Source organism: Heptranchias perlo, chromosome 20 (assembly GCF_035084215.1).
Source record: "Heptranchias perlo isolate sHepPer1 chromosome 20, sHepPer1.hap1, whole genome shotgun sequence".
NCBI classification, from domain to species: domain Eukaryota; kingdom Metazoa; phylum Chordata; class Chondrichthyes; order Hexanchiformes; family Hexanchidae; genus Heptranchias; species Heptranchias perlo.
The window spans coordinates 16,367,516-16,381,790 of record NC_090344.1 but is presented as its reverse complement, the minus strand read 5'-3'; the positions used below and the strand labels follow the sequence as shown (position 1 = coordinate 16,381,790).

General features: G+C 47.0%; 1 protein-coding gene and 1 non-coding gene across 2 annotated transcripts; one reads left to right on the top strand and one right to left on the bottom strand.

The window, feature by feature from the left end:
- Positions 1-113: 113 nt before the first annotated feature.
- trnan-guu (transfer RNA asparagine (anticodon GUU)) lies at positions 114-187 on the top strand. Its single transcript has one exon. It is a non-coding gene; the product is annotated as a tRNA-Asn (tRNA).
- Positions 188-7,989: 7,802 nt separating this feature from the next.
- LOC137335941 (zona pellucida sperm-binding protein 4-like) lies at positions 7,990-12,941 on the bottom strand. The gene is made up of 8 exons (XM_068001452.1): positions 12,811-12,941; positions 11,065-11,233; positions 9,972-10,071; positions 9,701-9,890; positions 9,349-9,496; positions 9,120-9,192; positions 8,239-8,352; positions 7,990-8,164 (listed from the first exon to the last, which is right to left on the bottom strand). The coding sequence occupies exons 1-8, from the start codon at positions 12,939-12,941 to the stop codon at positions 8,016-8,018; spliced, it is 1,074 nt and encodes a 357-aa protein (XP_067857553.1). The 3' UTR covers positions 7,990-8,015.
- Between the last annotated feature and the right edge of the window lie 1,334 nt (positions 12,942-14,275).

Sequence of the window (14,275 nt, the reverse complement as noted above, 5' to 3'; positions counted from 1 at the left end):
CTTCACACACTTTATTTTGGAAAAGTAAACTGAGAGCAGAGAGAATTTATTTTGATCGCTGCAACCTGAATTTTTAGTTCGTTGAATCAGTAGTTCAACAACAAACGTGTGCTGTCTCTGTGGCGCAATCGGTTAGCGCGTTCGGCTGTTAACCGAAAGGTTGGTGGTTCGATCCCACCCAGAGACGGTTGGGAAACTTTTATCTTCATGGTCTCGCATTTCCTGGTTCTGATGTTTGTTTTGGCTGCAAAACAAATGCCCGGTTTCGATGGCCAGCTGAGTGCGGCCGATCTTCCATCATTTCACCTGTGATTGTCTTCGCCGAAATCTGAATTCTTCTTGACAGACAAGGTCTGACATCGATATTTCTGCAGTGACCGACACCAGACTGTTTCCACAATGAATGTCACTCCCTTTTATTTTGGAAACGCAAAATTGTATTCACATTCCGAACGGTTTCAGTTGATTTGTGAGAGATCATGAAAGGATCCTGCAGCGCTGCCTTGGATCATAACAACAGTTCTAAGCCGCATTTCAGTCGCGGCAACAAATCCTCACATCCGAGTATCTGCACCCTTAAATCGGAGTATCTGCACCTTTGCAGCAGAGTATCTGCACCCTCACACTGGAGTATCTGCACCGTTGCACCGGAGTATCTTCGCCCTTACAAACATTAACTCATCAACTGTCCCCAATCAACTTTATCAGCGTCAGGAGCCCTAAACAAAACCCAACAGTGAAGAAATTGGCTTTATGTTTCTTCACTAATGTACGGACACACTTTTATTAACGAAACTTTGAAGGAGATTTGGGGAAAGTGGCCGCTGATACTCAGAAACTACTGCTTGCTTTTGTTGCTCAGCGGGCTCGTTGGTCTAGGGGTATGATTCTCGCTTCGGGTTTGTTGTTTGAAATATGTGAGAGATCCCGGGTTCAAATCCCGGACAAGCCCTCATTTTTCCCCCCCGACTTTTGATCTTGAGCTGCTGTTCAAACTGGCAGGGTGTTTGTCGGTATCTCAATAATCTCACGTCCTCTGAATGCATTGTACTTGCAATTGCAATTGACCTTGAAACCGCTCTCGGATTTCATCTCACTGAAGCAGAATGTGGCCCCTTTTTGTTTCAGCGTGGAGGTGACGAGGTTGTGGTTGATAACCGCGGGCACACCTGTCCGGACATTGGTAGTCAGAATGTACAAAATGCTGTCTCAAATATTTTGTTGTCATCCAGGGAGCTCTAGTTTTGCATGCCCAACCTTTCCCCGAGTAAGAATGTGTCCAGTCTGTACCCGAACTATCTCCTCACTCAAAGTCTCCCATTGCTCATTTACTGTTTTACCTGCCAATTTTTGATTCCAATCCACCTGGACCCGATCACTTTTCAACTCGCTGAAATTCGCTCTTCCCAGTTCAGTGTTTTCATGCTTGATATTTCCTTGCATTTTCCATAACTATACTAAACCTGCTGCAAATGCTCCCCCACTGAATCATGCTCCACTTGCCCCACTTCTTTCCCCTAAATAAATCCAGCACTGCTTCCTTCCTCGTTGGGCTGAAAACATACAGATTAAGAAAGTTCTCTTGGACACATTTCAGGAATTGCTCGCCCTCTTTGACTTTTGCACTGCTCTTTCCCAGTCTATATTCGGATAAATGAGGTTCCCTTTTATCAATGCTCTAAAATTATTGCATCTTTCTGCAATTTGCTGCCAATTTGCTCCTCCATCTCCTTCCCACTAGTTGGCCCCCTATAGTCTGCATCCAGCAGCGTAATAGATCCTCAATTGTTCCTTAATTCTAAACAAATAGATTCTGCCTTTGAACCCTTAAGCATGGCGACCCTTTCTACCGCTGTAACAGTATTTTTGATCAATAGTGCCTGGCCCACACGCCCCCCCCCCCCCCAACTTTTATCCCCTGCCTTTCCTGAATACGTTGTAGCCAGGAATATGTAAGTGGCCACTCCTCCGCTTGTTTGAGCCAGGTCTCCATTATTGACACTATAACATGTTACCACTTGTGTCTGCAGCTCACCAACCTTATTTACCAAGTATGTTAAACACAACATCAGGGCATAAGGGTAGGACAAGTTCTAATGCCCAATTAAATGTTCTATACACTAATGTCCGTAGCATAAGAAATAAAACAAGGGAATTAGAAGCGTAAATTGAGCTTATAGTGCATGACTTAGTGCTCATCACTGAGACCTGGCTACAAACTGGGCATGACTGGGAGATAAATATTTCAAGTTATAAGCCGTTTAGAAAGGATAGGGACATTGGAAAAGGCGGTGGAGTAGCGATATTGAGGAGGGATACTATTACTGCATGAGAAAGAAGACATATCAGTAAAGGTGAGCACGCAGTAGAAAGGCTTTGCGTGGAAATGAGTAACAGAATAGAATGCAAGACTTTGGTGGGAGTTGTTCATAGACTTCCGGACAACAGTGAAAAAGTAACAGGATACACAGAAGCGGACAGGATGTTAGGGGTCTGGAACTCACTGTCTGAAAGGGTGGTCGAGGCAGAACTTAGATGTGCATTTGAAGTGCCGTAACCTACAGGGCTATGACCAAGTGTTGGAAAGTGCGATTAAGTTGGATAGCTCTTTTTCGGCCATCATAGACACGATAGGCCGAATGGCTTCCTTCTGTTTTGTAACTTTCTATGATTCTATGTGTGTGAAGGGATTCGTTCAGTCATCACACGTGCTGAGACACCAGCGAGTTCACAAGTGACTGCAGGGGTTGGATTCTGCTGTTAATCCCATCCAGGACTGAACCATATTCATTCTGACATTTGGGGTTTGTTTCTGCTGATGTTAATAACCGCTTTAACTGGGCTGGAGTTTAAGATTCTGGATATGTTAAATAAATCAGCTATGTTTTAAACACCTTGTTGTAGATTTTGGTCTTTCCCACCTGAGTGTTTAGCATCACCTGACTGGAGCTCAGAAAGCACAATCTGGGGGGAGGATCGTCCGGTGGGAACAGAACTTCAGCCTGGACACAGTCCTTCACGGCCACAGTGAGAGGGGCAAACGGCACTTTGGTCTTTCCCGTCGCTCTTCACTGACAGCAAAGTCACCGTGCGGCGTCCAGTCTAAAAATGACTGTGGTAATTATTCTATGTTTGTTTGACAGTCCTGAGTCTACCATTTAAAGCAGGCGTTAACTGATTTAAAGTAAACCCGCTTAAAAGAAATGGGTTATCAGTTGTGATATCCGTGAAGCCAATGTTCCATTCCTTTATATGATTGATGTGCCTGATTTCCGACCGCAGTTTAAGTGGTGGAATATCAGCACTGCTCAGCCGGCTATGATCACGGTACATTTTCTTACAAACCAAACACAGATTGAAACCCTGGAACTTTGAGGCGATGAATCCTTAGAGAAAAAATAAATAACGGTTCGAACCATCAAACTTTCTCGCTAAATGAGAGCACCACCGAAACATACAAAGAGGTCACCTGCTAAACCAGCAATTCACTGAGCGAAACTATGAGATTGCAGCCACCAATATAACAGTTGTCTACTGTCAGTTTACTTCTCCAAAATGACTGGATTTTTACTCCTGCAAGCTTCAACCAACGAGCTGGTCTTCACTCCGGAAACAGCAACTGTGAAGTTCAGAGAAACGTGTTCGATTTCAGCGCGGTGACACAAGACCAGTGTAAAGCTCAGTCAATGAGATCGCCGAGTGGCGAGAGGGTGGATTTGGAATGCCTGAGCGCATGCACTGCGCACTTTTCAGATCTGCTTGGAGCACCAATCCCTTCAATTCATCACTTACAGGGACAGGTCGATTCTCTGTTTCTTTTCCTTGAGGCTTGGTGAAATTTTAAAAATTGATAGAGACCAATGTTAAAGCGAACCTCGTCAGTGACATGCTCACAGATACAAAGCGGCCACACTCTGCTTCAGTGAGATGAAAGGCCAGAGCGGTTTCAAGGTCGAATGCAATTGCAAGCAAAGCTCGTTCAATGAAAGTGGAAGTCATTGAGGTGCCTTTAAGGTCCTGATTGTTTGAAATGAACTTCTTCAGAAAGCGTTTGAGATTGAGGTAGAGTGATTTGGGGATTTCTTTTCCCTATTTGCAAAAGTCTGAACCGCCACTAAAGATAAAAAGTCAAGGGCTAAATTGGGGATTCTACGGGATATGGACCTCGAATCGAGAATTATACCCCGACCTCAACGAGCCCAGAAACAAGAACGTGTCCTTACATTAACGTGTTACGCTCACATTCTCTGAGGGGTCTGTCTGCAAAATAAAAGGGCATTTTGAAGAGATATTCTGAGCAGTTCCGTATTGGACCCCGAACAAAGTACAAACACCGCACGATGCTTTTGCTGGTCAAATTCACTAAACATCATAAATTCCACAAAAGCACCACGGGGAGTTGAATCTGTGACCGGAGTTCTTTAAGCAACTAAGCCACGGAGCCAATTCACGGGCACGCTTCTCACTTCCTCATTAATATCTGTGCTACACATTCTGTTGGGGGTTTAGACTGTTTTATCTTTGTCAATTTCATAGAAAATGAAAGCAAGAGTGGATCATTCAGCTCTGCCATTCAAAATGATCATGGCTGATCGTCTAGTTCTGTACCCTGTTCCCGCTTTTTCCCCATATCCCTTGAGCATTAAGAAATATATCTATCTGCTTATTGAATACGTCTAATGACTTGGCCTCCACTGCCTTCTGTGGTAGTGAATTCCACAGGTTCACCACCCACTGAGTGAATACATTTCTCCTCATCTCGGTTCTAAATGACATACCCCGTATCCTGAGACTGTGACCCCTGGTTCTGGACTCCCCAGCCATCGGGAACATCCTCCCTGCATCTAGTCTGTCTCGTCCTGTTAGAATTTTATATGTTTCGATGAGATCACCCTTCATTCTTCTAAACTCGAGCGAATATAGGCCTGGTCGACCCAATCTCTCCTCATACGTCAGTCCTGCCATCCTCGGAACAAGTCTGCAAAACCTTTGTTGCACTCCCTCCATGGCAATGACATCTTTCCTCAGATAAGGAGACCAAAACTGCACACAATACTCCAGATGGGGTCTCACCAAGGCCCCGTACAACTGCAGTAAGACATTCCCTGTTCCTGTACTCAAATCCTCTTGCACTGAACGCCAACATACCATTCGCCTTCCAAACTGCTTGCTGCATCTGAATGCTCGCTTTCAGCGACTGGTGTACAAGGACACCCAGGTCTCGTTGCACCTCCCTATTTTCCCAATCTATCACCATTCAGATAATAAACTGCCTTTCTGTTTTGACAAAAAAAGTAGATAACCTCACATTTATCCATGTTATACTGCATCTGCCATGTTCTTGCCCACTCACCCAACTTGTCGAAATCACAATGGACCCTCTTTGCATCCTCCTCACAGCTCGCATTCCACCCCAGTTTTGCGTCATCTGCAAACTTGGAAATGTTACATTCCGTTCCGTTCCCTCATCCAAATCATTGACATATATTTTGAATAGCTGGGGTCCCAAGCACTGATCCCTGCCGTTCCCCACGAGACACTGCCTGCCACCCGGGAAAAGACCAGTTTATTCTCACTCTTTCCAGTCTGTCAACCAATTCTCAATCCAGGCCAGTCTATTCCCCGAATCCCATGTGCTTTAATTTTGCACACGGTCCTCTTCTGTGGCACCATATCAAAGGCCTTCTGAAAATCCATGTTTCCCACATCCACTGGTTCTCACCTATCTAATCTACTAGTTACATCCTCAAAAAACTCCAGTAGATTTGTTAAGCATGATTTCCCTTTCATAAACCTATGCTGACTTTATCAAATCCCATTAATGCCTTCTAATTGTTCTGTTATCACATCTTTTAAAATAGACTCGAGCATTTTCCCCACGACTGATGTGAGGCTAACTGGTCTTTAATTCCCTGTTTTTTCTCCCCCTCCTTTTTTTAAAAAAAAAGTGCGGTTACATTTGCAACCCTCCAATCTGTAGGAATTGTGCCAGAGTATAGAATTTTGGAAGATGATCACCAATGCATGCACTCTTTCCAGGGCCACTTCGTTTGGTACTCTGGGATGTAGATTATCAGGCCCTGGGGATTTGTCAGCCTTTAACTCCATTAATTTCCCAAGCATTTTTTCTTTAAAAGTAATACTGGTTTCCTTCAGTAGAAACTTGGTTCCTCACATTTCTGGAAGGTTGTTTGTGTCCTACTTTGAGAGCAGAACCAAAGTATATTTTTAATTGTCTTCACTAATCTTTTTCTCTTGACATTTAGAGAAACTTTTACAGTCAGTTTTTATGTTCCTGCTTGTTTACTCTCATACTCTAATTTTTTCATCTGAGTCAATCTCTGTCCTCCTTTGCTGAATTTTAAACTGCTTCCAATCCTCAGGCTTGTTGCTTTTTCTAGCAATTTTATATGTCTCCTCTTTGGATAAATACTATCCCTAATTTCTTTTGTAAGCCACCATTCCTGTTTTATTTTTGTGCCAGACAGGAATCAATAATTGTTGTAATTCCTGCACATGTTCTGTTAATATTAGCCATTGCCTATCCACCTTCATCCCTTTGTGAAGTTCCCCAATCCATCCTAGCCAACTCACACTTTCATAATTTCCTTCATTTAGATTCAGGACCCCAGTTTCGGATTCAACTACTACACTCTCCATCTGAAATAAGGAATTCTATCATGTTATGGTCGCTCTTCTCGAAGGGAGCCCGCAAAAGATTGTTAATCAATCCTTTCTCATCGCACAATACCCAATCTAGGATCGCCTGTTCTCTAGTTGGTTCCTCAATGTATTGGTCTAGAAATCAATCATGTGCACTCCAGGAATTCCTTCCCCACAGTATTATTGCTAATTTGGTTTGACCAAACTACATGTTAAATTAAGTCAGCGTGATTACAGTTGTACCCTACTTGCATGCGTCTCCTATTTCCTGTTTAATGCCCTCTCCTGCATCACTACTCTTTGGGGGGCAATAGACAACCCCCACCGTTTTCTGCCCCTTGGTATTTTCGCTCCACCCATACAGATTCCATATCGTGATTTTCTGAGCCAATATCCTTCCTCACTATTGCGTTGATTTCCTCCTTTACTAACAACGCTACCTCACATCATTTCACTTTTTGCCTGTCCATCCTAAATATTGACTACCCCTGGATGTTCAGTTCCTATCCTTGGTCACCCTGCAGCCATGTCTCCCTTATCGTAACTTTTTCGTACCCATTAATCTCTGTGCTGTTAATTCATCGACCTTATTGCAAATGCTCCACACATTAAGACAATGCCTTCAGACTTGTCTTGAAGATTGCTAGTTAACTAGTATTTTTTTTGCACGGTGGCCCTATTTGTTTTTTTGCTCTGGTTTTCTCCGCCTGCCACTATTGCTTCCTCCCTTTGTCTTGTTTCAATCCTTGTTTTCCCCTCCTGTCTCTCAGCTCAGGTTCCAATCCCCCTGCCATTCCAGTTGAAACCTTCCCCAACAGCACGAACAAACTCCCCTGCGAGGACATCGGTCCTGGTCCGGCTCCGGTGTAACCCGTCCCACTTGTACAGGTCCCACCTTCTGCAGAACGGTCCCAATGTCCCATGAATTTAAATCCCTCCCTCCGACACAATCCATGCAGCCACACATTCATCTGGTCTATTCTCCTGTTCCGATAGCCCGAGAGAGCCCAACACTCGCCAGGCTTGGCAAATTGGTCAATCGATGCCGTCAGGGAAGAGCCAATTCCGGAGACATGTGCCCAGGACCAGTGTTAGAGGCAAGTGAACCAGTCATTCCTGACCGACACCATTTTGCTACAAACCCACCACAACTTTGCCCTGGATCTCAATGCGAATCGTTGGGGGGGGGGGGGAGGGGGGAATTGTTTGCTGCAGCCGTGGGATTCTGCAAAAACAATTCTCAAACCAGATACCAAATTAACTCACTGCAAACAGTACAATCCAGCGAGCATTTGAAAGATAACAAGACCAGCAATCGTCTATAACAGGAGTTTATTATCCAACAGACACATCTACAGTTCCATGGAGCTGCACTCGGAGCCCACCCTGCGGCCCTGCTCCATTTTCCACAAAGCAACAGTCCCGACCAACAGGGCCACGGAGAGCAGCGCTGCCCCAACCGCTAATCCAGGAACACGGGAGGGGGAATCAACAGCAGTGTCTGTGGAGAGAAGCCAGGGTTAGATGGGCACCAGTTACTCCATCACGAGACACAGGTGGAAGCTCCCTGTTTACCTTTCTCATCCTGTCGGATCCGAGCAGCCAATCTCTCCTCACCTTCCAGGAAAAGGATGGGTCCATCAGCGGTCACCAAGGCCCCAGACCGGTTATCGGCGCTTCTTCGCCTCTCTGGGGGCGAAGAAGAACAAGAGACAAGAGTTGATGTGAATAATTAAATCTTCAGTTGTCTGCAAATCCTGAATCAGATGGCCTCATGCAAAAAACCATCAGGGCCCTGGGTACCGGACAGAGTTTAGAGTTCAGGCTATAATTGCATCTGGTTCTCACCAAACCGAATCTCAGAAGGACGCACCAACTGAGCAGAGTTTGCAATTGCTGCTGCTACAATGGCCAGCCTGGTCTCCTGTGAAGGAGACACTGTTTGATGCATTACTTTGACCCGCAATTGGCCAGGTGTCCGGCCCCGGGACATCCTTTCAGTTGCACCCTGAATTCCCAGTGTCAGAAAGAGGACAATTAGATGCTCGTTAAACGTTCTCCAATGCCAAGGGTGGACTGTTCCGAACCGGATGCGGAACACAGCCGTGCCAACAATGGGAGGATTCTGCTCTTCAGCGGTCGGCAAGTAGGGCAGCTCAGCATCCGGGCAAGTAGCAAGAGCCAAAAATACTTCATTCACCCCAGCTCAAGGATCAGAGCATCCTTCACAATTACTGACCTGGTGCAAGATGCGCTCAGCCCCGCTGCCCTATATTGACATTCGAAATGGAAACCTGCACCGAATGCAACTGGGCAAGTTCCCAGAACCGCCAGATTCAGGACACTCCTCCTGTTCCCAGTGTTCGGCCTCTTGCTGAGGGAGCTCCGTGTCCAGATGTCCCACACCCACCCCTCCCCATCAGGAATTAATTTCTGGTCAGATCACAGGTACTTACTGGAGCTGCAGGGAGCAGTGCAGTTCTCTCGGGTGGAAGGGTAGCAAACCTCAGCACTGCAATGGAAATAAACCTGCAAAGGGACAGTGCGGTCCGGTCAGTCACACAGTTACCAGTCAGGAGATTAATGCTTCTAGTCAACCGACCAACAGGGGGCCTACTCACTTATTAAGAGCCAGGGAACAAGTGATACCAAGTGACCGGGAAAGAAGCACTGAAGGAAACTCACCTCCCCGGTCAGAGCCCGGCCCAAAACTCGGTCCCAGAAAGCGAACGTGCTGACTACAAAACGATTATGGTGAGTTGGGAACAGCAAATGGGAAGCAGCGGTTACCGGGAGGAGGCGGGTTTTGTAGTTATCACCAGCAAAGGGGCACCTGGAACAGAGACAGAGGGGGAGTCACACGGTTACAGGTTTACATCAAACCTATTATACCAGCGTCTGGAACACAATATCAACTTCGAAGGACTATTTCCCCCCGTCATTAACTCGGACTCCAGGAACGATTTCTGTATTAATCCCCGCCGATGTCGCACCCTCCCCAATCCCCACACTGCCTCAAGCTCCCTCGCTCCCTTACCTGTCCACCAGGAGGTCCCATCGGAGCCCCGAATACAGCTCGGCGGTGGGGGTCGCCCAGCAGTCATTGAGCAGCAGCACAAGGGACGGATCGTTCCGGTTCAGAACACGAACCTCCACAAACACGGGCTCCCGGAGCACACTCAGGATAGGGTAGTCACTGGCCACATACCAGCTCCGGTAGCCACCATCTGGAAAGAGAAAGATGAAGGGCGGGCATTATGCGGAGAGAGCCTCAAGTTGGACACCAGCCATCAGCGAGCACTCGTTACCTCTCGCTATTCTCAGCTCCAGAAGCAGGATCCCGGCCTCAGTGGCAGGCAGTGGTGGAGAAAGGGTGTAAACTCTGGGCTTCACCTGCAGATCAGACTCCTGGCAAGAGAACGGACACGGCTGGAGAATTCAGCTCCTCACTGTCTCTACCCGCTGAATGTGCTCCTATTCTCACCTGAAAGGGCTGTCCCGGGTCACCGATCCCAAAGCTCCATCCAAGATCTCAAACTCACCCAACACATCCGTTTCATACAGAATGTTCACCCCGTCCAGCAACAAGAGAAAAGACCATCAGTCCCGAACTGAGCCATTGATGGGACTCCCAGCCCGCAATACCTACCCGCTGAGTAGCGCCACATTCAGTGACTGCGAACTGAAAAAGCAGTGTCTGCAGAGGCCACGGTCGGATTGCACTCAGCTCCGTCTCCATCCTTCAGATGGAGGGTTGTTATGTTTAAAGGAGGCAGCGTCAAATCCTTGGAGATCGCGATCAGGACCCGCCCATCCTTGGTGCAGACTGCAAGAGAGGCAATGAAAGGCGGTTAGTTGCCCCACGGGGAGGGTCAAGGGAACTGTTACCGGGAGGGGGACAAACCCCATCCATGTTTCAGTTTCTATCCCGTCCCATTATCTGTCAAATGAAGACCAGTGGACCAACTATAGCTCATCACCACGATGGTTGGATTTAAATTGCTTGTATCTCCGACAGAAATTAAATATCAAATCCAAATAGCCAGTGGCAGCAGGGGCCGGGGCTCATTCACTCTGCCCTTACTCAGTGCGACTCCCAAGTCACCGAACAGTAGAATGATTCGAACTGCAGATACTGGGTCAAAGGACGATTAACTATTGCCTTTTCTGTATCTGATTAACAGCACCCCCAATCCCACCATCAAATCTACTCTGCGGGATTGGAAGCTCAATCCCACCAGCGGTTCCACTCTCCGGACTGGAAAAGTTTGAATCTCCAACTGGCGTTGTAGGACAGGAAGGAAAGAGATGAAACTGTCCAGGGAAACCGCGTGCAGCTTGATGGCGGGTGACCCTGGAAAGTCCTGGCCCAGAATATAGACGGACCAAGAATACACCCACCTGGCAGATTGTCCAGTGAATAGAAACACGGCGGCGCATCCAGATTCCCCGCATCGAAGCAGCAGCCTCTCCGCACACACTCACGAGCTTCAATTCCCGGAAATCCGCAGTCTTTGCGGTTTTTAGGAGACAACCAACATTTATCGGCGGGGAAAAGAAGAGAGGGCGGCTGAGCAGAACAGATTACAACAAATAACAAAACAAGAATCCCCAACTCCTCCATTATAACAAGCGAACTCTCCTAAATAAGTAATAATGGAAAGCCGACTTCCCCTTTTTATAGCAGCGCTGTTTAACCCGCAGTAACGGAATGTCCCAATCAGCCTGAGGCAGAGTCCGTGGCCCACGGGCTCCCGAACATCAACCCGCATTCGCACGGCTCACACGGATGGGCCTGTTTTTAATGGCAGAATAAAGGTGAGACAGAATTACTTGGTACACACGTGACATTAACTCTTCCATTGTTGGTGCTGAATTTGATTTACAACTTGTACCATGTGAATGTCTAACACCTACTGAAATTAATCACAGTAAAATTATGATGTGAACTGTATAAAAAAAATAAAGGTGAGACTGGGTCCAACGACACCTTTATTTCTTCATCACAACCAAACTGGAACCAAATCGCATTATTTTTTTTTTGCTTTTTTAGTCACCTTTATTCTTTAGACCCAACGTCACCTTTAATAGTTTATTAAAAATAGGCCCCATCTCCGTGTGACCGGTGGGAATGCGGGTTTTTTAATACTAATTAATAAACAGAGTGAAATCAATATGTTGTTGTCCAGATACGGTACGGTAGCAGAGTGGTTGTGTTACTGAAATAGTAATCTCACAGTCCTGGCTGAATAATCTCCAAGTCATAAGTTCAAATCCCGCCACGGCAGCTGAGGAATTTAATTTCAATTAATTAAATAAAATCTGGAATTAAAATACTGGTATCAGTAATGGGTTGCCATGAAACGACCGGATTGTCGTGAAAACACATCTGGTTCACGAATATCCTTCAAAGAATGAAACCTGCCGTCCTTACCCGGTCTGGCCTAAATGTGACTCCAGACCCACAGCAATGTGATTGATTCTTAATTGCCCTCTGAAATGGCCGAGCAAGCAACTCAGCTGTATAAATCTCGCTTAAAAAAAAGTCATAATAAGAATAAAACCGGACGGACCACTCGGCACGGGACACGACAAAGGTCAAAACAAGCCCAGTTGACCCCGCAAAGTCCTCCTCACGAACATCTGGAGACTTGTGCCAAAATTGGGGGAGCTGTCCCACAGACGAGTCAAGCAACAGCCTGACATAGCCATGCTCACAGAATCATGCTTTTCAGCCAACGTCCCAGACTCTTCCATCACCATCCCTGGGGATGTCCTGTCCCACCGGCAGGACAGATCCGACCAGAGGTGGCGGTACAGTGATATACAGTCAGGAGGGAGTGGCCCTGGGTGGTCATCAACATTGAATCTGGACCCCATGAAAACTCATGGCATAAGGTCAAACATGGGCAAGGAAACCTCCTGCTCATTACCAGCTACCGTCCTCCCTCAGCTGATGATATTAGTCATCCTCCATGTTGAGCACCACTTGGAGGAAGCACTGAGGATAGCAAGGGCACAGAATGTACTCTGGGTGGGAGACTTCAATGTCCACTACTGACCGAGCTGGTCGAGTCCTGAAGAATATAGCTGCGAGACTGGGCCTGCATTAGGTGTTGAGCGAACCAACACGAGGGATAAACTTACTTGACCTCGTCCTCACCATTCTCCCTGTCGCAAATGCATCTGTTCCATGACACCACTGCGCAGTCCTCATGGAGACGAAGTCCCGTCTTCGCACTGAGGATACCATCCAACGTGTTGTGTGACACTACCATTGTGCTGAATGGGGTAGATGCAGAACAGATCGAGCAGCTCAAAACTGGGCATCCATGAGTTGCTGTGGGCCATCAGCAGCAGCACAATCTGTTATCTCATGGATCAGCATATCCCTCACTCTACCATTACCAACAAGCCAGTGGATCAACCCTGGTTCAATGAGGAGTGTAGAAGAGCATGCCAGGAGCAACACCAGGCGTCCAAATAATGAGGTGTGAACCTGGTGAAGCTAAAACTCAGGACTACATGCATGCTAAACAGCGGAAGCAACATGCGATCGACAGAGCTAAGCGATTCCACAACCAACGGATCAGATCAAAGCTCTGCAATCCTGCCACATCCAGTCGTGAATGGTGGTGGATAATTAAACAAGTCATGGGAGGAGGAGGCCCTGTAAACCTCCCGATCCTCAATGATGGCAGAGCCCAGCACGTGAGTGCAAAAGACAAGGTTGAAGCGGTTGCAACCATCTTCGGCCAGAAGTGCCGTGTGGATGATACATCTGGGCCTCCTTCCGATATCCCCAAAATCACAGAAGCCAATCTTCAGCCAACACGATTCACTCCACGTGATAACAAGGAACGGCTGGAGTGCACTGGATACAGCAAAGGCGATGGGCCCGGACAACATCCCGGCTGTCGTGCTGAAGTCTTGTGCTCCATAACGAGCCGCCCCTCTCGCCAAGCTGTTCCAGTACAGCTACAAGACTGGCATCTACCCGACAATGTGGAAAATTGCCCAGGTATGTCCTGTCCAAAAAAGCAGGACAAATCCAATCCGGCCGATTACCGCCCCATTAGTCTACTCTCGATCATCAGCAAAGTGTTGGAAGGTGTCGTCGACAATGCTATCAAGCGGCACTTACTCACCAATAAACTGCTCACCGATGCTCGTTTGGGTTCCGCCAGGACCACTCAGCTCCAGAACTCATTACAGCCTTGGTCCAAACATGGACAAAAGAGCTGAATTCCAGAGGTGAGGTGAGAGTTACAGACCCTTGATATCAAGGCAGCATTTGACCGAGTGTGGCACCAAGCAACCCTAGTAAAATTGAAGTCAATGGGAATCAGTGGGAAAACTCTCGAGTGGCTGGATTTATACCTAGCACAAAGGAAGATGGTAGTGGTTGTTGGAGGCCAATCATCTCAGCCCCAAGACATTATTGCAGGAGTTCTTCAGGGCAGTGCATTAGGTCCAACCACCTTCAGCTGCTTCATCAATGACGTTCCCTCCATCATAAGGTCAGAAAGGGTGACGTTCGCTGATGATTGCACAGTGTTCAGTTCCATTCGCAATCCCTCAAATAATGAAGCAGTCCGAGCCCGCATTCAGC